Raw genomic sequence first — 24,373 nt, forward strand, 5'->3', positions numbered from 1 at the left:
AATGAATCATTTGCCCTTTTAATTTTTATGAAGAGCTTATAAACCCCACAGTTTTGTTTGAGTTTTTTTCAGTAAGGTACTTCATGTGCCTGACTTTGCCCTAAAAAGGATCTTATTTGCCTCAGAGAGGTTTTCAAGTGGACTTGTTATGCAGTCATGTAATTAAGGAAGAGTGAGAACATTTCTGATCTGGTGGCTGTTTGGAATGCGGAAACAGCCACTGGAAAAGGCAGTGGTCTTGTCGGAATTTACAGAACAAATTAATGGAACAAGAAAATTATGAGACTTCTAACTGCTGTAGTTTTCTTCCAAGCATTTTTCATCAAAATTTCTGAGTGCGTTCAGGATTTGATTCAAGTTTCTACAAGTCAGAATCTGGCAAGGATGGGAAGGGGGGAGGCTGTCACAGATTAGTTGGCTTTGTTTTTTTCCCCACAAGGTAAATGACTTTATTAACCATTCATAACAGTTCCCTGGACACTTCTGTTTAAACAGGCTGTTTGTGACTACTTATTGCAAAGTTAAGGACAGGTAAATGTTAAACAGATGGAAAGAAGCAATAAATGTCATTGGAAGATTGGTAATTTTGTTCTTACTTACCAGTGTCCCTGTGTTTTCATAGTAATTACAAGACTGATCCATAGAATCTTAGTAGGAAATGTTTTCAGATGAGGGTTTGCTGAATAGTGGTAATTTACATAAGAAATTTTGAAAATCAACAGTGGTCAGTTGGATCAGAAAGTTTAGGAACCATTTGTTTTAAGTGAGAATAGCCAGATACTTTATTTTAAATATATGATACAGTTTCCTCCATGTGGATCTTACAAAGCTAAAAAAAAAAATCTCAGTTTTAATTGTTTTGTCTGACTTCACCAGAGTAGCCTGAATATTGTCTTCTGAATAACCTGAGAAATCCTGCAAAATTCTGAAAGTGAACTTTCAGAAGCGAGGCTTGAAGAAATACCAGGCTGCTCATAAAGTTGCTTCCACAGGCCAAGCATATACAGATAAGGGATCAGTTAAGACCACAGCCTGTGTGCTTCTGTTATCAAAAAAATTGTTTTAAATTAAAATTGTTAAAAAAAAGCTTTTTAAGCAATTTTAAAATTACCATTAGAGTCAATGTTAAGGGAAGCCTCACTGTACTTTTGTGGGAAATACTGGATTTAATTGAGAACATTTCTTACAATGTGGCAAACAAACTGATCACAGATTAAAATTTTCCATGAGGTAGAAAAAAAAGAATGAGGGTTTTCAAATTGCTGTATTTGACCTTTTCTTTTTTATTTCATTTTTTCTGGCACCTTGTTGTAATTAATGGTAACTCCTTAGCCTTCTCCGAGAACAGTTAGTCGTGATGTGAATTGGCTTCTTAAGGGAACTGATTCTAAGTGTGATGATATTTAATAGTTTTATTATTTATAAATAGGGCAGTCCTACTCATTGAAGAAGTACTTTTTAAAACTGGAATTAGCACAAAAATTGTATCTGCTTTGAGCTAAAAGACATTAAATTTTCAGTTTGGGTAAGACTAAAAAGCCAATATTCTCTTGTGCTTATGTTTCTTGGCTTTTGATTTAGAAGTGTGTCAGGCAGATGGAAATTCCTTTTTTGTGTTGAGGTAGGAAAGAGTTTACCCTGATGGTGCCTTTGCTAAACAGATTATGTTGTCCCTTAAATTGAGCCTCTCATCTCTTTTGAAGCAGTACTGTCTTTTATGATTTGTGCTTTCATTGACTGGAAAACACTGCCACCAGAAAGTTCATTTAGGGTGTCTGTTGTTGGATTTGGGACACTGCTTCTTTATCAGGTGTGATTTGAGCATAATTTGTCAACTTCCTCATCCATTTCTTCTGAAAAGTCTCATTAAGGAGGGCTGCAAGTCTAATTGCCCTAAATCTTTATCCATGAGAAGCTAAGAACAAAACATGTTCAGTAAAAAGAAACTTGGATTTAGAACTAATAAACTATAAAACAAAGTATTTGGATGAAATATGTAGTCCTCTCTGTTCTTTCTGCTCTCATAATTTTGTTCTGAAAAGGTCTAAAAGCACATGTGTGTCCTCAGCTCTGCTCAAACCCACCAGTTCATTACTGCGAGAGCAGGAAAAACAGCCCCTTAGAGAGATGCAGTATGAATGCTTTAGCACGATTTGCTTAACAATTTTCTTAATTAAGAGAACAAGAAAAAAAATCTACTTTATTGGTAACACATACAGCTAAATATGAATGTCAAAAGTATAACGATGAATTAAATTATGGCTTTTTATTTTTTCCTTATTAGTGAGAGGTCCAGGCAACCAAAGCAATACTTTTTCTAAGCCTTTATCTTAAATCCATATGGTCTGTAGTTGCAGACATTTATTGAGCAGGTAACTGTGTAATGTGTCCCTTTTCTATCCCCCTTCTCCAATGATACACAGCTGGAATTCTTTCACCAATTTCCTTCCTTTACCTTTGATGTTTTATACCTTGACCTTTGTGTTTTTCAAATCCTGTACTGCTTAGAGTGTAACTCTGAAGTTTCTTGTGGCCTGTTGGTTTCTGCTCTCTCAGGCTGGGTAGACATAACAAAAGCCTCTTCGGGTCTACACTCCAAGGTCACCCAGCCTGTCCTAGGCCCAAAAAGTATAATCCAAAGAGCTTCTAAGGGGGGGCAAGCAGAGGGGAAATGACATCATTGAACTGAAGCTTTAATTGGAGAATTAACCCTGATATGCAAATGAACCAAACCTTTAAAAGTGTGAAGAACCTGTGACCTGTCGTCCATCTTGGCATCCATTTTTGGCAATAGCTTCTGGCTCCCAGGGGGTACCTTTGAAAGCCTTTCAAATAAATACCTATTTTATTCTTTTACTCCTGCCCAGTCTCTGTGTCTAAAAGGCCTCTTAAGGCATCACCTTTCTCACCAAAGGAGCTTTATATCAAGTTTTAGCCCTGTACCTCTAGAGTTTATTAGTTCTGTTTGTGCCTATTGAAAGATCAGTTTATGCACGGACACTGCTTAAGGAAAATCTAGTAAATGAGAGTTTGCTGCATGCTGTTCCTGGCTTTGCAGAAGCCTGGAGGCTGGAGTGTTCCTGCATCTAATTTCCAGTGTGTGCCCATTAGAGGACACTGCTCTTAGTAACAAATACTTAGTTTTCCTCTTTTAAATTCCTCCAAAACTTCAGCTGTAAAAGTATTTAATTTGTCTGTGACTGCGAGTCATCTCTTGTAAGCACAAGAGGCATTTAATATGCATTTTAGCTAATACAAAACTTATGGGGAAGGGAAAATGGTTTTATTTAGTATTTAAATAACGTGCATAGACTTATGATCATACTAAAGATATACCTAATATTTTAAGATATAATAAAAAAAAATTAAGTGCAATATTTATCTTGGTATTCACTAAGGCCACTGAATGAAATAAGGAGGCTTGAATTTTCTTCTTTGTCTTAGTTTTGTTTTAGAAAACTTCCCTAAATTTTTCCTTTCCTTTTTGGTCCCCCGAGGGAGAGGGAGGGGCTGAGCCTGGCAGTGTGGTGGGTGGGTGGCAGCAGTGAAACACAGAACAGCAGCTCTTGCCTGAGCCTGTGCACTGAGACAGGCTTAGAGCAGCTTCCTTTAAAAAGAGACAAGTGGTAAACACAGTCAAGGATTGTCTTAGGCTTGTTGTTCCGTGTTTTTGTCAACCCAGAAGTCCTTGCCAGGCTGTATAGTGTTTTTAAAAACTCTCTAATTCTTCCTTGTTATTTTTTTTCATACTGCATGTTACGTACAATGAATGTTTTGAGGTTTGCATATGTTTTACTACTTCTAAAAGTATATTAATATTTTTGCTAATATTTGCCTAATCCAATTTTGAGTTTAATTTAACTAACTTTGGAAGATTTGAGTAAAAAGTTGCCAATCATCACATGGCAGTGCAAATTAAACTGTTGTACAAATTTATGATTTAAAGAAAATGTTCTTTTACCAGATGAATTGCAGGGTGCACAATCAGAGACTGAGGCTAAGCAAGAAATTCAGCAACTGCACAAGGAGCTGATTGAAGCCCAAGAGCTAGCTAGGACAAGTAAACAAAAATGCTTTGAACTTCAAGGTGAGACCCAGATCAACTTGGTTCTGTAGGGTATTTATCAGGTAGTTCAAGATAAACCAACATGTTTTCATAGTACTGAGTACATCCTTGAACACTGTATATTTCATCCTTAGTCAGATAATGGATGTAATTGAATGTCTTCAGTGGTAGCTCTTTGTTAGATCATCCTATCAGCTATGTAGCTCTATTGTTTTTGACAGGAAATAGTATAGTCCAGTTTAATTTCATATTTACAGGTTTGGTTTTTTTTCTCCCACACCAGTTTTCATTTAGCACACATGGAGTTTTTGGGTCAGGCAACAGATGATATTAATTTCAAATTAATTGTAATACTACCACAATAATGGAATGATGTCTTAGTATTAACTTTTATTAAACTACTTACACAGTTACTACCGTTGATAACTTCCTGAAATAATACGTTTGTTTAATCTGTTCATTTAAGGGGAGGTTGTGAGTAAAATTAATTATACAGCTGAAATACATGTTACTAACAAAAACTCTTGGGCACATTTTCACTTTTATTTATAGCACTCTTGGAAGAAGAGAGAAAGGCATATCGAGTGCAAGTTGAAGAATCCAACAAGCAAATTAATGCTCTGCAAGGTAGGAATTTCCCCCCCACACACACACACTCTTTAGGGAAACAATATAGTTTTGAGTGTTTCTGTGGCATCATAATCCCTAATAAAGGAAAATGTTTGAGTGTATATTTTAAATCTGATTTCTTTCATCATATCTTTGAATTTTATTGTGGAATGTTTCCTGTCAATTCCTATGGTTCTAATAGTCACTTAAAAAATGCAAAAGATGTAATCTGTAATAGATACCTCTTCTTCATCTCTTTTTAATCTTCTTTCTCAATTTGGAATGATCCAGGGATTCTTATTGGGACTGCCTTCAGAGCACTCAGAAGCTTAGATGGTTTTGTGATACTTAGTCTCTTTATTGTAGGATCCTCTTAATGAAATTTTTCATTCAGATCCACATCTAGCATCAGAGCATGCAGTAAAGTTGTTGCAACAGAGACCCTGTCCATCCTTTTTTGAAAATTGATATAACCAATCATGCTCTTTTCAGCCCAAAATGATTACAGCAGGATGTAATCCCATGATTTACATAACTTCTGAGTCAGTCACATATTCTGTATCACATTAACTTGTCATCCATGCATGTGAGTGAGCCTGTTGGTCGAGTCTGTCAGTCTGTCCAGGCTTAAAGCCAAAAAAGGTTATGTTATGTTGTGATTTCCCTAGAGCAAGCATTAGTTTGAAGAGCTACTCAGCCACTGATTGTTACAAAACTAAGGAGCTTCATCCCTTGGGATCTTTGTCAGCATATCATTTGCTTTGGGCCTAAACATGTCTGGAAGCAGATGAGCAGACAGGCAGGTGGACTGACAGCCCTGACTTTCTGAGGAAGTCAAAATAGCCCTAGAAAATTGTTTTCTGGGCAGTAGTTTGTTGTGTACTGTGTCATATACTAGTTACACTGAAAAACTTAGGTAATAGCTGTTTTATGTGACTGTCAGAAAAGAATCTTTACATTTTCTGCCATTGCTCTTGTAAGGAAGAGAAGCTTATAGAATGCTCATCTTCAGAATGACAGGAGCAATTTAATTTTGAGTGTTATCTTGCTAATAGTGAAAATTCTTCAATTAGTAAATGCCATAACAATGATTAGAAAATATTTGATAATTATTTCTGTGCAAAAAAAAAAAAATTTTTTCCTTCTAAAAAGAGAGAATGAAAGTAGGAACTTGACAGAGCCAAACTTAATTGCAAGATTCCTCTTCTCAATTCAATACTTTTTTGTTTTCTGGATCCTTCTCAAGAGAGGTCTTGCTAATGTTCCCTCCTCTCTCTGTTGTAGTTCAAAATGTTCTGATGTTCATTGTGTGTTTTGCTGCTTCCCAAACTTCTAGGGTGTGACAGATCTCACAATTTGGAGGAAAGGTGTCAGGATTCTCCCTTGGCAGCCCCTGTGAACTGCAGGGCAGAAAAAAACCCAACCAACTGGCAGCTTCATGTATTTCTAGAAGTATTTTTGTGGAATCAATGTTTTAGGCCAGGCAGTGTTGCTGGCTTTGTTTGTGATAGAGAAGAGAAAGTGCCAGAGAAACAACTGAGGTCGTGTCTCTACATGTCAGATTCATTAGATGAACACATAGGTAGAGCAAGGAAATTCAAGTAACTTGTTGCTCCTTATTAAAAAAAAAAAAAGAAAGAAGTGAAGCATTCAGTTTAGATGAGGTAATGGCTTACATAAACAAGAGATGTAATGGAAGTTTTCTTTCTAATTGTCCTCTCAAATTATATCCAGTGCTTCAGAAATGGTTCCCATATTGTTAGTAGTAATTTTCCTGTGTAAGTTATTTCTACAACCCCACCAAACTTACAACTCGTGTGTGTCCTTGGATTTTCATTCCAAGACTGTCCAAGAGCTTGTTTTCACGCCTGAACGTCTAAAGGAAAAGCTGTTCACCAACAACATGCACAGAATAAAAAACCCCACATTTCTTTGAAATGCTGCCAGCACCAAGAAGCAGGAGTTTAGCTTGGCTTGATGAAGAAAATACTATTGGGAAGATGTGGTTTGCATTCCTTTGCTCAGGCACCTGCTGTATTAGCAACTTGTAGTTCCTTGTGTTTCAGTGCATATTATTTTGGTAGGTTCAAGGCTTCTAATGTAAGGATACATGGAAAGGCAATTGTTGATGCATCATGTGTTGTCTTACTGTCAGGTTGTTCTCATTCACTGCTTCATTTGCTGTTCTGTTAGTATAAGCCTGTAGAAATTATTTTCAAACAAACGAGGTGGTAGTAAGCCTCATTTTGCTCATATATATTTAAAAATCCATCATGCTGCAAATGTCTTTGTTATGGAACAGATAGACTATTTCATCCTTTACAGAATTGCCATGAAATTAATTTACTATTGTATATAGTAGCTCTTAGGTATTACAATATATAATAACTACCATATTTTTTCCCATTATGTCTTTTTCCTTCACAGTGGGGAATTGGGTAATTCATAGGTTCTTTAGTGTCTTCAATGAGATAAATGTCTTGCTGGAGCCTGTTTAGAGGAGGGCACAAAAAAGATGAATTTTACTTCTTCATTGCACATCAACAAAGTTTCTAGGTTGTACCAGTATATGAATTCTTTCTGTATGGCTATATAGGTAGCTACTGAAAAACATCAAGTATAATTGTCATGGAGGTGCAAGTCTCTATTGAGTACCTTTGATGTTCTATCAGTTTACAGCAAGACTCACATTCTTCCTGTCATGCTCTATAATGGACTGAGAGGACAAAAATAATACAAGTAATCTAGGAAGGTTACTCAGCCTTGGTTATCCTCCCCAAGCTTTTCACTGTCCTTGTTTTGCCCTTTGGTTCTGAAACATACAACTTGAAATCTGTAATTCTGACCCCCTACAGTATCTTACATTAGGCTTTCAAGTGCTCTTAAGAATTTTACCTTTTCTTCTCAGAGTAATTCTTCAGTAATTTAACAATTGCTTTTCTGCATGTTGGAATCATGTGAAATACATTTTTTTTAAAAGTGAAACTCACAGCAAATTAAACACTTTGCTCCCATCAATCAGGGTTACAACTGTAGTTCTGTTGTTCTTTCATACTTCCCTTTCCTCTGTACTGTACTTTTTTTTCCAACCGTTCACAATGGATTCTATTTGAATATGTGTTTATGAAAAATTGTGCTCAGAGATGTCTTTAGTAATGAAAGGGTTTTAGATGGGAATAATTTATAGGGTTTGCTTCATGCAGAAATGTCAAGTAGCCTCGTGTATGTGACTGCTGCACATTTACAGTAAGCTGTAAATGCTAAAGGACCTTCTTCTAGCTCAGTATACTTGGTGCAGCTGTCCCTTTCAATTTAAAATTCATCTTGTGCTTTGAAAGATGCTTTTTGCACAGAAATAATGTTTATTTCCTCTACTGCATGTTGAGAATGGAGTAGAAATTACTCTGTGCCTCAAATATTTATAGACATCACAAGTTAACTGCTGAACAGGCAAACATTTCCAGTGTAGCTTTGCAAATGTTTGGCTTGTGACAGAAGCTTTCCTGCTTTTCCTCTTGTCCCTGAAAGCCCCAATGTCCTTGTCCTCTAATACTTGTTTTGCTTACAGTGATGTTGAATCTAAATCTTGGTTTCAGATTTTGTAAAGTTGCTTTGGTATCACATACACAGCACAGCCTTGGCTAAGAAAGCTTTGTCCAGACATAATTTTTGTTTCTTTTGACTCTCTGTATTACATGGTCCACATACTTGTGTCTTTAAGGGTACAGCATTTGACAAGAGTAATGTATTTTTTCAGTTGCTTTAGGCTTCTTTAGTCCTGTTAAATATCAGTATGTTGAGAAAGGGAGGTAGGGTTTTTAGGCTTTTTAAGTACAGTTTGAAAAAATATGAACACGAATGTCTGCTTTCCAGCTCAGTTGCGAAGGTTACAAGAAGAAATTGAGAATCTTCGCAAGGAAAAGGAGAATGAAATTTCAACCACTCGAAATGAACTAGTGAGTGCTCAAAATGAGATTCTGTCACTTCAAAAAGTAGCAGAAAAGGCAGCGTCAGAACGAGACACAGATATCTCTACACTGCAAACCGAGCTGCAGACAGTGCGAGCAGAGCTTGAACGGTGGAGGAAAGATGCCTCAGATTACGAAAAAGAAATTGTCAATCTGCAAGCCAGTTTTAAGCTCAAATGCCAGCAATGTGAGGAGCAGCAGAAGGAAGAGGCCTCTCGCCTGAAAGGTACTTGTTTGAAAGATGCCACAGAGCATTGCTAACAGAGCATCCTGCTCAGTGTGGTGATGCCAGTTATTTGAATCACCGTTTGTCTGTTGCCTGTAGTCATTTACTCTGTGTGTGTGTCTGTATACACACACACACACGTATGTATTTGTGTGTGTACCAAGGCTCATAGTGTTAGCAAAGATGTTTTGCATGTTTCATTGAACAGTTATTGTCAGTTATGCCTAAATTAACTTAGGTACTCTTTGATACCAGAAGTAGACCGAGTATAATTCCACCTAGAAAAGATAGAAAACTTTTGCATTTTGAGGGATTCATACTGTCAAAACTTTCTAAGAGGACTTGCGTAACTTCTCTATAGTTAAAGCCCATAAAGGGGGAGCTCCTGACTTTTTAATTCTACCAAAGCTTCACCAAAGCTTATTGCTTTAAACATTCTTTTCCTTGTAACAGAGGCATGGTTTCTAGTGATTCTCTTGCTATTTTCAAGCCTTGGAAATAATTTTCTTCAAATATGCATTTCTACCACTGTTTCTAAAATACTAGAGTTGACCCATAAAAAGACTGTTTTCTATTTCTTTGTACCTTAGAAAAAGCTTTAATGAAGAAAGTAACTTCCCTGGTAATGGGTCATAAACCTCATAATAGTAGAAGATACTGTAATGTTTTACAGGTGCTCATGAGAGAATTCATGTGATATGATAAGTATATTTGAGATTTACAACCAATAGCAGCTTTTCCTGCATTTATTAGTTGGTGTTACTTGAAGCAGTCATGAAATAATTTTACTTAATTGAATTAAATTTATTCATTGCAGATGAACTTGAGAAGTTGAAGGCAGAGTGGATTGCTCTGGAAGCTGAATGTGTTAAACTGAGAAAGGAAAATACTTCTCTTACATCTGAACTTCAGCGACAAGAGAAGGAGCTTTCTAGGTAAGGACACAATGGTTTGTCTGGGAGGTACCTCAGCAGCTGAAGAGTTTTGTTGTTGTTGGTTTTTTCTCCCAAAAGAGGTACTAAATGTTAGTTATACACAGCAAGCTGGGGACATATATTTAAAAGCAAGACCATGGCCAGCCTTTTGTGTCAGCACTTTGTACAGGGAAACGATAATGGTCTGTACTTCTATGATTGCTCTAAGCTGACATTTACATGTTAAAACCAGTGTGTTAAGCTTTCAAGGATGAAAAGTGCCTGTTTATGTAAATTTAAAATGCATAAGGAATCAATTGGATTTGTTTTTCAGCTCTCAGAAGCAGAGTTTAGCACTGACCAGCGATATAAGTGTTCTTGAAATGTCTCGAAAGGAACTTGAAAATCAGATGGGATCTTTGAGAGAAAAACATCAACGGGATGCAGCCAGTCTGAAAACTCAACTCAGTGAAGCTGAGAGTCAAGCAAAAGATTTTCAGAAAGAGGTAACACGAAACATTTCCATTTTGCAAGAATGTAATGCCCAATGGCTGAACTTTTTAAGCTAAATGAAAAGGGAAAGTTTTCTGGTAATGAATTTATTTCTTACGTTTATTGCAAGCAGTTTAAATGGTAGCTAAGAAAATATAAACTGGGAGTCAAATCTAAAAAGGAAGACTTCAGGTAAAAATGTGTTCTTTGGGAACTTCCTAAACCTTCCTTTCATGCATTGCTGTAATGAATTTACTTTTAAGCTGTTCAGACAGGTAAATCGTTACTCAGAGTCTTCATGACCATCATGATCCAGAGTTTCTTTAGCTGTTATGAGTCAAAGTTAATTCTTTTTTACAGTCTGATCTTCCTGGTTAGATTTAAACTCTTTTATTTGACGATGGGACTACACATTCTTTACAAAGATCTCCTTTTATCTTAGTGGATTTGTAAGTGCCTAAGGAAGAGCCAGCATTCTCAGCATGTATTTAATCTGCCTGGCCTCTAAAGATGATGTCTGTAGGAAGGCCATAGTCTCCAACACTTACTCCTTCCCTCTTTGTGAGCAGTTTGAGTGTATCCCCAGCCACTGCTCTTAGTTTCTTTTGCCGTCCTTTTGTTTGATTTGTGATTAATTCATCCATGTTACATTCCTTACAATTCTCAGAATTTGAAAATCCCAGTTATCTTAATCTCTGTTTTGTAATCAGATAAGTATTTGTAAAGATGCCGCATCTTCTAAATTTGGGGTGAGTGCCAGTACTGAAAGTCATTGGTTCTGTCCTTACTAAGCCCAGTCAGGAGGACTGCTGGAATAGAAAAAATGGGATGTGGATTTGAAAAAAGAAAAGCTACCCATTTTGTAGGAACATGTCACATTCACCCAGTACTGTTTATTCTTGACCCACACTGAGGGTTATGGCATGACAGTAACAAGGCATAATATTTTTCTAATGCCTGCCTTGCTGTTAGGTTTGAATTTGCTGTGTGGGAAGAGGGTTTGATTTACTTCATACAGAGTGTTTATTTTTGCACCTATTAGAGGGGTGTAGGTATTTAAGCTGCAGCCTAGATGTAAGACCACTATTCAGATGTGAAGGACTCCTTGTTCCCCACTTTCTTGTTTTTTATTTGTAGTTTTTACAGTCTGTTCCAATATGATAATAAATAACTGGTATGAGAGATTAATTAAGGCTTAGCATTTACTTTGTATTTCCTTGGGTTTAGTAATCCTAGCCCTGCCAAGCTGGGCAAAAAATTTTAATTTAGAAGAAAAGGAAATCTAAATTCTACCCTGCTTTTGTGGAGAGTGCACTGATGCAAGGCGAGTTAGTCTAGGCAGATGACAGAAAAGGAAGCTGTGTGCTAAGCTGTCAGCATGTGTTGGGTGTCCAGGGGTCCACAGATTGTTCTCTCTTTGTCTTTAGTATGAAAGAACACAGACTGTGCTCTCAGAGCTGAAGGCAAAGTTTGAGGTGGCTGAACAACAAAACCAGTCACTCACAGAAGAGCTCAAACAATGTAAAGAAAACCTGAAGCTGCTACAAGAAAAAGGAAACAACGTAAGTCTGTACCAAATGTGTGGGGAAGTCAGGTTATGACACTGGCAATCCTGTTGATTGAAGTAATATGGAAGAGTCAAAGAGAAAAGGATGGACTTTAAAAAAAAAGCTAGCTGTATACCATATTATGCAAAATTCCATTCTAGTCCTACCTGTGCAGATTTGCAGATCATTACACTGTTACAATTATGCATGAAAGTTAAACTTACAGGTGCTTGACAGTTTTAAGTATGTCCTTAGATATCTGCTCTCTTGAAAACATGTGGCTTAAATACTAGTGAATCAGAACTAAGTAAAATTTTCCGATTTCGAAGAGTGATACAGGGGTAAAAGCTGAGAAACCTGTATCCAAATGAATTGAGCAAACTTTTTCAAGCTGCTCTTATTTTATTAGTATTTATTACAATGGATGCTCCTTCCTTACTCTTGCTTATGCTTCTTAACCGTGGTTCTCTCTCATGGGCTCATTCTTTAAACAGTAAAGTTGAGCTGTCCTTTCTATTCACTAATGAAAATACTGTTTTCTGTTGCAATTTATTTGAGAAGTTGTATCATTAGAACTGAGTTCCCAGCTGGAGACAGCTTTTTATTTTACTGAGATTCTGAAATGTTCCAAACATTAAGGGCGTGGCAGACGCATTATAAGGTGGCCGCAGCCTTATTTTAGGTCCCTTACTACCCTGGGAGGGCTGTTTTTGTCTTCCTGTACTGCCTCTGTGCTCAGTGCAGAGTGAACAGCTCCTGTAATGCACAGTACAAAACAGGAGGATAATAAATGCTCTGTAACAGACTTCAGCAAACTGTTTATCTGACTACAAAGAAGGTTTTACAGATCCCATCCTCTAAAATCAGCTGGATGCCAGAAGTTTGTATTAATATCCTTACCATAATCAATTCTTGAATATAAACCTCAAACAGTATAGAGCTGTCAAAGATGTAAAGAATTCAAAGCATTTCTCACTTTTTTCAGCCATATTTTCAGGAATATGATTTCATAATCCTCTTGGAACCTGATTCTTGCTTAGAATTTTTCTGCAGTGCTCAGATAATGCTGAGTTACTTGACTTACTTAAAGCAGAAGTCAGAAACAACCAGACAAAAACCCCACCCCATTTTAATGGAAGAGATCACACTGAATAAATAATTGTGAATGTGAGATTTTCTGCTCTGTTAAAAACATTAACCTCAGAATCAAAATGATCAGTGGAAAAAGGGGGATAGTAAAGGGTTGAAATACTGTGAAGGAAATTGGAGCACCTGATGAAAGTGGAAAAGCTAAAAGGAAATTTTAGGAAGAATTAAAGGTGAGTATTTAAATGAAAGCAGGAGCCATGGCAGTTGCCAAAATCTGCTTGCATAAGAGGAGTTCATTGTGACAGTTGAAACCTGGAGGTCAGGGTGTGATGAAGAGCATCCTCCATATAAGGGCAAACTCTGCTCACCAAACATTACTCACAGTCAGTAATGTAAAACATATCCATCTTGGGGATTGTTTCAAACATCATGGATACTGGGCTGAGTTCCAAGGTCAAATTTTTCAAGTACCATTGCCCCCTTATGCTGGAATCATTATCTGCTACTTCATTTCCGAGGACAGAAAGTGACTTCCCACTGTGGGATTTGTTCCTTTTTGCAGCCCATCTGTGTCTGAGTTTGCGTATCTTCATATTCTAATAAAATATGCACAGTTTTATTGAGGCACCTAGTTACAACGCTCCTTGACAAGAGGGAGCTTTATTATGTATTAATAAGTCTGTGAGAGAAAAATCTAATCATTTGGAGGTGATCTCATTGAATATGACGAATATTTATCATCGGTTTCGTTTGCCAAGAATGTGTATAACTTACAAAAAAAAATCTATTGAATTGTTCAGTGAACCAACAAATGTTAGAAAAGACAAGGCTTCTGTACTCCATTTGGGATATCATTTAAATATTAAGTTTTAATATTTAAGTTTTACTTTAAAAAAAAATTTGCAGTGTTGTGTTTTTGAAATGCTTAGCAGTGTGGTGTACTACTTGTGCTTGCATGCTTGTAGTCACTGGTTACTTCCTGATGCGCTTTACATGACAGATTTAATGATGTGAATGGTTTGAGAACATCAGCTGCTCTGGTTGATTTAAACCTCTGGCACTTTTTTGAACACTGCTGTGATCATATCTGCTTTCTGTGGGAAGGTGGCACTGTGATTCGTGGCACCCATGACACAAAAATAATCCTGCATGAAAAAAACTTCAATAGTGACACATAATTTTTCTGTTAAGTATTTGCCTTGATTGAAAAAAAATTAATTGAACAAGACTAGAATACCTTCTAATATTCCTGTGTTTTGAACCATATTGGAGGTTCTATGAATAAGTGATTCCTATAAATTCATAACAGGATGAGATATTACTTATTAGTTACAATGTTTTAGAAAAGTTAAGCATGAATTTATCATTTGTGTATTTATTTGACTGAACAAAATCAAGGTAGCTTCAACACAAACAGTTTCAAAAATATTTGGCATGGTTTGACCTTAACCTCTGTTTGTCTTTGTGTGTGCACAAATATATAGAGTAGGATACAGAGAAAGCAGATGTCTTCCAAGGACAGCTTAAAAAGCATTTAGGTCCATTTTTGCTTTTAATTTATCGTATCACAGAGGCTGTTCATCCAGAATATGCAGTAGTTTACGTGAATTCAACATAGCTGAGAAAACGTGTGGATGGTTCTGAGGAGGCCATAAGCTGTTTGAACCCTGCAGTCTGGTCAGCTGCTGGTTTGGCCCAGCTGCAGCATTCGATCAATTTTCAGAATTCCATTTGGTCACAAGGCTGCTGACCTGGCAGAGATGCTGAGCTCTGTGTTATCTCTGATGGAAATGTGCTTCTCTGCTTTTTAGTAACTGAGTGTGGATTGTACAGTCATGTTACAATCTCACGGAAATGTCTGAACTACTGGGTTTGCCTGTGCACATATCTGTAATTGATTCACTAATGGAGGAAAAAGATTGTTTTTCCGGAGGCTGGTGATGGAAAATGGAAAAGGCTAACTAGCAAGGAATGAAGTAGCTGAAAAATCCGATTTTTGGTGTGAGTCTGTCTCTCGAGAAATCCAAATGGGATTTCCTCTCACTTAGAAAAACTAAAACCAACTACAAATAAGATACAGGCAAATCGTTTAAGATTTGTATTGTTTTCAGGTGCTAAATTCCAAGTTGTGACAAGAGGTTTCTTGGAACATTTTCTGCTTACTTCCCTTTATTTTTAAACATCCCTGTTCATTTGAGTAGAATGGTGTACTAACTTTGTATACCAGATTAGATAATACTGTAATGTGTTAGACGTCTTTAATACATTTCAATTAAAACAAAACTTACTGACTTATTTTCCCCTCTCTAAATCATCTTTACCTGATTGATTTATAGCACAAAGTGATTTTTAATATCCCTTCCCTTCTTTAGCCTTCCATATTACAACCCGTCCCAGCCGTATTCATCGGCCTAATCCTGGCTTTCCTGTATTGGTGTTACGGCCCATTGTGGTAGCGAAAGGTACAAGCACTACTGTTCAGTCAATGTATGTTTGTCCCTCTCACCTGTTTGTGCCATTTCTGTATCAAATAGTGCATGGTGAAATGCTCACAGGTATTTCTTTACCTGAAGCAAACCCTTCATTTAATATGCCATTCTGTTGACACTGACGAGCTGAGCAATCCACTAATCACTTAACATCTCTGTGATTTCTTTAATTCTAACAATTAATTTTGTTCTCACTGGTGCTTGAACGTGCCTCTTCTAACTCGGTCTCCGTTTGTCCTTAGCAAATGGGCTGCCTTTTGCGCGATGCTAGGGCTTGTAAGAAAACTTCATTGCTTAATTAACTATGAAAAATGAAGAGTTTGCCTCTAATAATAAAATTCAACAAGCTTTGGTTCCTATCTATGGACTAAGAAATTCCTCTCTGGCTCTAAACACTTTAATTTTTCTCACTATTGCTGATGGAAAGATGGAAAAAAAGACAAGAAATAGGTGGTTGGTTTGTATTCTGAACTCTCAGCTTGCATTTTCTCTTGTCTCTCAGTGTGTCCTCCTCTTAAAATGCCATTGTTGTCATGCAATATTGTGACAATCTGTTAAAAATGATGTTAGGATCTGCTACACAGACCTGGATTTAAACGGTCAAAAGTTAAAGATGTGCATAAACTTGTGTCTAGCCTTGACTTGGCGCAAGCCATGTTTTAAACATCTCAAGCCCTCGCATGTTCAGTGGCACATTTCTCTGAGGTGTGTACAATAACATACCTGGAAATACGGAGCTGCCAAAAGTCCTCCAGACGATCCTCAGTCATGAAGAGGTGTGGAGTTCCCTGTGCTAGAGGAACGTGGTTTGCTGTGGTGCTCCAAGTCAGGACTAGCCTGCAGCAGGGCTCGTGGGTAACACTGTAGTGATGCCTATCAGCAGGTACTCAGGACTTGCAGGAACCACGAGGTAAACTGATTAGTATGAATTAGAACAAATATGATATTGATTTCTTTTTTCTCTCCACACAGAGACAATGGCCTTGGATGCCTGTGATGGCAGCTTTGGTTGCTGTAACAGCCGTGGTGCTGTACCCAGGCCTAACCAGAGCTTCTCCATGAGAACTGTTGTTGAATCCATACACCGTCCTCCCTTTAGAAGCTGGCAACATTCATATACTGAGGGAAAACAGATTAATTCTCTTCCTTTTTACCTCTTAATACAGCACAGCTCTGCGTGAGAACAGCAGTAGGGTCATTTGCTTTAAATTGTATAAAATGTATCTGTCTATAAAGAGGGAATAAAATTGTCATTCATCATACTGTGAGCAATATTTTTGCTTACAACTTCATGCAAGTTTTAAATTAGTATGTTGGGATTCTGAATACTATAATGGTGGCCTAAAGTAGGCTTCTTGGTACCAAATTATTTATAATGGCTAGGGTTGTGGACACTGACTTTAGAATCTGATTGCTAGATTTAAGAAGATGATACTGATTTGGACATCCAAGCCAAGTAACCTTGCAGATACTTGGGAAACAGATGCAGTGTGCTCAGTGCCTTTCAGTATGATCTATTTTTTTTTAAACTAGTGTATCATTTTACTTGCTGTTAGTCACTGAGCTGTTGGGAACAAGACTTAAGAAAACTTCTCTTACCACGCCTTTCGAAGGAAGTGTATTTTTCTTTCCTAAGGATTGCTTTATTAATGGGTTTTGGGAATAAACACAATTCATGTCCAGCCTTAAAGAGATAGAGATACTGATGGTGAAGACCAGCCTAAAGTATTTAGTGTGCGCGTGTGCGAGTGTAAGCATGTGTGTGTTCTTGAGTGAACTAAGGTGTTTCTGGGAGCAAGTACTTGGTCATTTGATGGACATAGTGCAGTGGTTCAACTTACGTTAACTTTAGTTTGAATGTAATTTATTAAATTTCATATATTTAAAGAGATATGTTCTTTAAAAGTATGAATACCTTCTCACATATCACATGTATCAGTTTATTTTTTCAGTCATTTGATACTTTCTGACTTGAGCTGGAGAAGCTCTTTAGAATAAGCTTTTGTGGACGTAACTTTATTAAGAGAACTGCTACAGTACGTCTGTGATCAGCTGAGAAAATCTAGATACATAAAATACTACGAAATTGGAATCATATGCCTGATGAAGTATTGTCAGGTGAAGATGATTTTAATTTGGTAGTAAAATTTTGTGGATCCTTATCACATGGCTGTAAGTATGATGCAGTGGTCCCCATTACAAAGTTTATTTTCCTTATCTAAGTACTATAACCATTGCTATTTGCTGACTCTTGGTGGGAATCACTGTAGTTAGTGCTGAATTAAATGTAGACAGTAGTTGTCTTGTTCAGCTCAGCAGTTCTGTCAAAAAGGTTTATTAAAGACTTAAATAATATGTTAAAGAATGGTAAAGTAAAATGGCTCTGCTAAAGGAAACTTCAAAATAGGGAGGTAATCTCAGCAATTCAATTGGCTTTAAAGAGTGTTATGGCAATCGACAGATGGTTTAAATATTTAAATAGAAATTTAGCATATAATTTACTTTGTGAGGTTTTAAGGGTCGTTGTCCTTTAATTAAAGGTTCTATCTTAAGTTACATGGGATTTGCTAATGGGAGGATTATTAGTTGGAGAAAATAGTCCACAAGTGACTTGTAGAAAATAACTGTTGTCATTTAGTTCGTTCATTTCATCCTTTTCAGTTGCAGGAAGCCACCCAACCACAGAACACTCGTATGCCAGTGGTACTTAGTACCTCTTGTATATAGGTTATTGCAAATATTGTTCTGAAATGCTTAACTTCAGAATTACATTTTTTAAAGTAAATAATTGTTTTAAATCTATTTTGTAAAGATATAAAAATACAATAGAATTTCTGGAGTACAGATTAAACTATTTGCACTAACACACATGATGTGCATGATTTAATAAAATAACTTTACTCTCCCTATGCATGTTTGAGTTGAATGTCATTTGAAAACAAGAGATTCATGCTAAGTTTCTTTTGCACTAGATATTGCCACAGTTACTAGGCACAATGTCTGCAGCATGTCCAGTAAGAGCAAAAGACTTTTTTTTTCCCTTTTATTTCACATTTGCACTGGTTTAAGTTTTGGTCTAGCTGATCCTTCTGTCTGTGGTTTTCGGAAGGAAATGGGGTAGGAGAGAACCATGGAAGGCTTGGGAGCATATTGCCATGGAGGAGGAAAAGGTGTTGGAGCTGCAGGGTGGATGTGCCGGTGGCAGTGGTGCTGAGATGGGAGGAGCAGTGGCTGCAGGTCCTGGGCCATAGAGGAAAGCCCTGCTGGGGGAAGGGAACCTGATGCTGCCTCCTCACTCTTTAGCATCTCAGACTGCCCATTTGTCCTTTCAGCTGCTGTTTCTTGTGCAGTGGATTCTCTTCCCTCCTCCCTGCTAGTAGCACGTCGAGGTGGCTTGAGGAGGTGGAGCCTGGTGGAGCTGGGGTCCCTCCCTGCTGGCAGCAGGGAAGTGCCAGGTTCCCTGGGAGCAGCCGGGGGGACCCTGCACTGCAGCAGTGCTGCCTGGGGCTTAAGTTTGTCCTTGTATTAAAGACAAGTGTTGTGTTTTCAGAAATCTTTAGAGCATCAGAGAGCTGCAGTTAGAGGCCCAACATGGTTGTATTAAAGGAGAAATATTTCTAATTTCATTATGTGCATGTATGCATATTTATATTATATATACACAGGTGCATAGTACACATTGCATGGGGGTTTGTGCTTACAAGTATACCTAATGCAGTGCCTTTTCCAGGAGTTCTTGACATTTGCATGTTCAAAATGATAAGGAATGAGCTAAAATGCACAGTTCACTCTTTTGTTGCAAGAATCCCTGGAGAAGGGTTGGGTAACTGGGAAGCTGCTGTTCTTCAGTGCTTCGATACTAAAACAGCAAGTGGAGTTATTTTGCAAGGACTCCTTGCACAAACCTTTCTAGGTTTTTTTATTGCTTTTTTTAATGGTAAGTGTGTGTGCTCTTTTACATTCATATTTAGGTTCTTTCTTTTGTGAGGCTTGATTAGCTAAGCCTTGGAGTTACTGTAACGAGCAGTGTTATCACACGTGTGAGATGCTCCACTTGTAAAACAAGTGCTCTGAGCTTGCACTGAAGTTTGAGGTTTTAAAAAGGTTCCTCATAGTAGCAAAGCTCCTCAGAGAGTTGTTTTATCAGTTGCTAGTTCAATTTGGAAGATTTAGTATAAATCTTAGACTATCTGAACAGTTCTTCAGATTTGTCATGGTGTCTTGACTGAGGCATCTTTTTTAAATTCTAAAAGAATTCTACCTGTGTGGGGACTACAATAGCAGACCTTTTATTTAAAAATATAAATATGTGAAAAATACAGTGTGATTTTCCTGTTCCTTGTAGCTGAATTAAATGTGTTCTTCCAGAGTCTTAGCCTCATCCTTTTTGCAGAATGTCTGGATTTTTTGGTGCTAAATGGAGAATTGTGAGCCTGCACAATATATTGCAAGAGTTCTCATAAAACAGTGAGAATTAGTATCAAATGACTGATGGCTGAAGCAAAGGTAATCAATCACCTGTGCACATATTTTTGGGGTATATCCCTAACTTATTTTTCTAATCAAGTCTTCGGAAGTATGTTACCTGTTCCAGATTTCTGTGTGCTTTATGTAAGATTTTGAATGTCTCCTGCCTTAATCCATAGGGTTCTGCCACTTGCAAGAATAATTTCTTTGGCTTGAATCTTCTCCATGACAAATCCACTGCCAAATTCATTCCACCAGCAGCATCTGAGTGCTTTAAAACACCAGGTCACCACTATGGCTTTTGGGAAGCCACTGTCCTTTGCACTGGCTCTGCAAGTGGGGCTGGCCAGGTTTCACCAGGGGCCTTTTCTCCCCTCTGGCTGTTCATCCACCATTAGTGTTTCATTAGCAACTGTCTCAAAATGTTGAGTCTCCGTTAATAATAGCAATTGATCGTATAAAAGAATTAGAAGCCATATTCTTTCCTTCTCTCTTGCATATACCTCTGGGTCTGTTTGAAGGGTGATTGCTTCCTGCAAACAGCTGCATTCAATTCCCCAGATCCAGCTCATTTGCTCATCCCAGTCCCTCTTTGCATGTGCTTATGAACACAGAATTCCTCTTTCTTTCATGGGGAATTGGGCTGCAGTAGGGGGGGGTGGGGTGGTGGTGTTCCTTTCCTGGGTTTTTACTTTGTACCAACTTGTTGAAAGTGAGCAGAGGTTTGTCCACAGAGCCAAGTTCTGCTTGGAAGAGAGGGGCTGCACCCATTGCTGCTTTCAAAGCTGGGTGCTACCAGTGTCTGACTAAAGGCTCCCAGCAGTAGGAGGTAAATCAGCAATTGAAACACAGGTTTCAATGGGAAGGGACATTACAGGCCCAAGTCCCCATTTGTAAAGGTAAGGGGAACTCATCTGATCACTAATCAGGATATCACAGTCATAAAACTTCAGACTGATTTCGTCATAAGCAGCAGAATGTCAAGAAGTTCAGTATCTGTTAGAAAAAAAAAAATTCTTGCTGTAAGAACTTCAGATAAAGGATCAGTCACCTCTGTAGATAAGGTACGTGAGCAACTACTGTCCTCTCAAAAAAACCCCCCCAAACCAAACCCCAACCCTGTCTTTGAGTTCATCTTGCTTTGGCTTCCAAAAATTGGACTCCAATACATCTCTCTTGGAGGATGTTCTTCTGCTGCAAATGTTGTCCTCATCCACGGATTTGACATGCCATGATCGTACCCTCCAATCTTACTTTATATGAATGAATTGAATTTCTTAATTTTTTTCTTCATCCCTCTAGTTTTTGTTGTCAGCTTTTTAGACAATTTTTTTATTTTCTGAGTGTTCTTTTTTGAAGAGTAGATGCCAGAATAGAACATGTCCTTACAGTAATTACCTTACTAACATCATATAAATAAATAGACAATAAGCTTTATATCCTACTCTGGTATTCCTGGTTTACTGTCTACCAGAACTTTTTTTCAGGATTCACTGACTTCTAGCTTCTAGATTTTAACTGTGTTAATCAAATCCGTGTATTCCTCACATCACCCCAGTATGAGGTGCACCCAGTGGTATCTGACTTTGCAATATTGTTTGGTAAAAACCACTGTAGGCAGCAGGCCCAGGCAGCAACCTGTTCCCATGACTCTTCAGCACAGCACTGAAAGGGTTTTTTTCCCTTCAGGTTTTACAGAGATGACTCCTGAAGCTTTATTCGGGACTATTGATCATACACTGTTGAACAGCAGTGAGACAAAATCTGATCCCTGAAGCACAATAGGGAAAATATTCATAGAATAATTCCTTCACTTAGTTTTTACAAACAGAGAGCTGTTCTGTAACCTGCATTATTAGGTACAGTGATAGTAGTGTAGTGATCACTTTTATTGGAATGTCAGGATTTACAGAAGTCTTGGTTTAATAACACTAATAAACTCATTTTTAAAAAAAACTTTTGAAAGGGGAATTTTATTTTCTAAATGCTTTGACATTCTTGAATTTTTTGCTGATTGCTTCCCACAGGTTGTTCTATGATTTGCTTACATCTTAGAGTGAAGCAAAGCCAGTCCTTTTCTCAGGATCAGACATTTTACTCTCTTCCCTCAGCCCCGTCATGTTGTTTGCACATTACTGACACTTCCCTCTCTAAGCATTTCAAATTGGAGGTTGTTGACATGACTGAGTTTCTCAGTGTGCTCAGTGAGCATCATTCCCAGAGCTGGATGTGCCTCAGCTCTGAGGGATGTGGATGTGTGTCTGTGCTGCTCTGAGATTGCGCTTACAAGTGGTGGAACAGGACATGGTCACTGGTGTTTAGCAGCCATGAGAGGGAGTGGGGATGTAACTGAGATTCTTGGGTAAATGGTTCTCAGCTGTGGTAATGGAGATGCTGGCAGGGAGAGGTAATTCTTGTGTTACATCAGGTGAGACATTGAAAAAGCCAATGTGCTGCCAAAGCGTGTCATCCCTTCATCGTGTCTGATGAACAATTCCAAAGCCCGAGTTAAACTAAAAGCAATGTTTTATTACCTGATTGTGTTAGTATTTGAGACAAAAGGGTGAAGTCATCAATTCATTTTGTTCTATGGGAATAAAATTTAACCAAAAGCTTACCGGTATTTGTTTCAGTACCCACTGTTGGGACATGGATTTTTTTTTTTTTTAGAAATTCCGCACACACACTATGAGTGGTAAAGTACTGCCTTCAGTATGGAATGGATTTACTATTTTAATCTTTTCATGCTAGATCATTTATGAAGTTTATATTCTATTTATATTTCTTGTAAGGAGTTCTTGCTCTGGAAAATAATTTTATTGAGTATGTCATCAGTTTTGATGTGACAAAACTACTTCTTGTCTTGAATATAGTGGCTCTTACTTTAAAAATGTTCCAAATATGCAATATGTCTTCTGGGATGAATAAATGGTAAAAATTATGAGAATAAATTTACATCACAACAGAAAGCTGATTTGCATTGTACATAGTCTTTCATTCAGCCTAACTCCAAATTTCAGCACTCCACAACTTCTGAACCTGCTCCACTTGCTTTACTGTGCTAGAAAACAAGTTACTAATTAATGAATCAATTAAAACTTACTTTAAAATTGGAATCTATTTACCTGTTTACTTTGTGCAAGTGGGATTTGCAGCTACATGACCTTCCCTCCTCTGTGTGACGTGGTAAAGCCGGGCTCCAACAGGTCTGAACCCAGGGAGAGAAGGGCTGGAACACGGGGTAGGAATGCAACCTTGGTTTGTGCAAGAGTTACATGGGTTTAGTGGTGAGACATCCTCAGGGGATCAGTCATGGATCATCCTTTAAGAAGACCAACAGTTCTACAGTCTTTTATCTGCACTGTAAATCAGAGGGACTTCTGGAGCTCTGTTTCAGTGCTGATTCAAGAGAAGCACATTCACTGAGTCACTCACACAGTTTTCAGCAAGTTTGAGGAAGGAAAGTCTCCTCACTGTTTGGAGACTGTGTGGTTTGGATCCACCCCAGGGTGCAGTTTAAGTCCCCATGGTTGCACTCCAGGCTACCAGTAAGTCCTGGTGTAATACCCAGGTAATTTGTCTCTTCTGCTTCTCTGTTTAAAAAGTTAAATGTTTAAAACATTCTTCCAGATGGAGTAGATGGCTGGGAGGTTTGGGGAGGACAAGGAAGCCTAAAAAGGTGATAAATACAACTGCTGTTCTTCATGGGACACTGTTGGTAGCACTTAATGTTTTACAAGTTTGTCTTGAATTCCTGTCTGCCAACACCAGTGCTGAGTACTCTTCCTTAGACCCTGAATGAGTTTATTTCCAAGTAATGCTACAGGTAAAAGGTGGTGATAGTTTGCTCATTTTTAAAGGTTCAGTGTCCATATTCCAGGCTCAGGTGTGATATTCCAGGTGTTTGGTGTTTCTGTTGTAAGTGTAGCAGCCACTGCTGACTAGCAGTTCCTCTGTTGCAGAACCTGACTGGAATCCAACTGTAGCTAGCCTTTGTGAGAGACATTTTTTGCTCTTTTTTTCCTCCACTTTGTAATTATTGCAGTGGCACATAAGCAAAGATGTAGCCTGCAGCAACTTTACAGTAATTTTTTAATTGCATTTCCAGCCTTGGGTTGGCCAGGTGTTGGTGTGCCTGTGCTACAAGTTGCAGCAATAGCACATCCTTCCCCTGCAGTCTTCTCTGAACTCTAATTCTGCTTTAAAAGAATTATGACCCAGCCAATAATAAATAATTAACAATCTCCCTTATTATTACTTTACATGATTGCCTTTGCAGCGAGTGAGGGTGTACCTTAGCACATCCATGTCCCTTTTCAGGAGGATGTTTAGTAGACAAATACCAAAAAAAATGTTGTTGTCTTACGTGGTGTGTCTCACTTGAAGTCTAGAGAGAGTGCTAAAAAATTATTTGCCCCACACTGATGTTTCTTCCAGTAATAGAAAAATAAATACTGGAATAATTCCATCCCAATGAGCACTTCTGGGATGTTTCTTTGGTGAGAG

At 37.9% G+C, this 24,373-nt stretch overlaps 1 protein-coding gene across 36 annotated transcripts in view; it reads left to right on the top strand.

Annotated features, from left to right (window-relative positions):
* The window catches only part of SLMAP (sarcolemma associated protein), an 83,795-nt gene extending 60,954 nt beyond the window's left edge, over window positions 1–22,841 (top strand). For 20 of the 36 annotated variants that reach the window (XM_017732492.1, XM_017732474.1, XM_017732477.1 and 17 more), the window contains 7 exons: window positions 3,965–4,087; window positions 4,619–4,693; window positions 8,549–8,869; window positions 9,687–9,804; window positions 10,118–10,289; window positions 11,703–11,837; window positions 16,373–22,841. In XM_017732492.1, the coding sequence (XP_017587981.1) occupies window positions 3,965–4,087; window positions 4,619–4,693; window positions 8,549–8,869; window positions 9,687–9,804; window positions 10,118–10,289; window positions 11,703–11,837; window positions 16,373–16,462 (1,034 nt within the window). In that variant the 3' untranslated portion in view covers window positions 16,463–22,841. Of the gene's footprint in view, window positions 1–3,964; window positions 4,088–4,618; window positions 4,694–8,548; window positions 8,870–9,686; window positions 9,805–10,117; window positions 10,290–11,702; window positions 11,838–15,283; window positions 15,374–16,372 lie in introns of all 36 variants that reach the window. The other 16 variants (XM_008632212.2, XM_017732475.1, XM_008632208.2 and 13 more) reach the window with 3 other exon arrangements.
* Window positions 22,842–24,373: the final 1,532 nt, after the last annotated feature.

The sequence above is a fragment of the Corvus brachyrhynchos genome, unplaced genomic scaffold, assembly GCF_000691975.1.
Source record: "Corvus brachyrhynchos isolate BGI_N302 unplaced genomic scaffold, ASM69197v1 scaffold4, whole genome shotgun sequence".
NCBI classification, from domain to species: Eukaryota; Metazoa; Chordata; class Aves; order Passeriformes; family Corvidae; genus Corvus; species Corvus brachyrhynchos.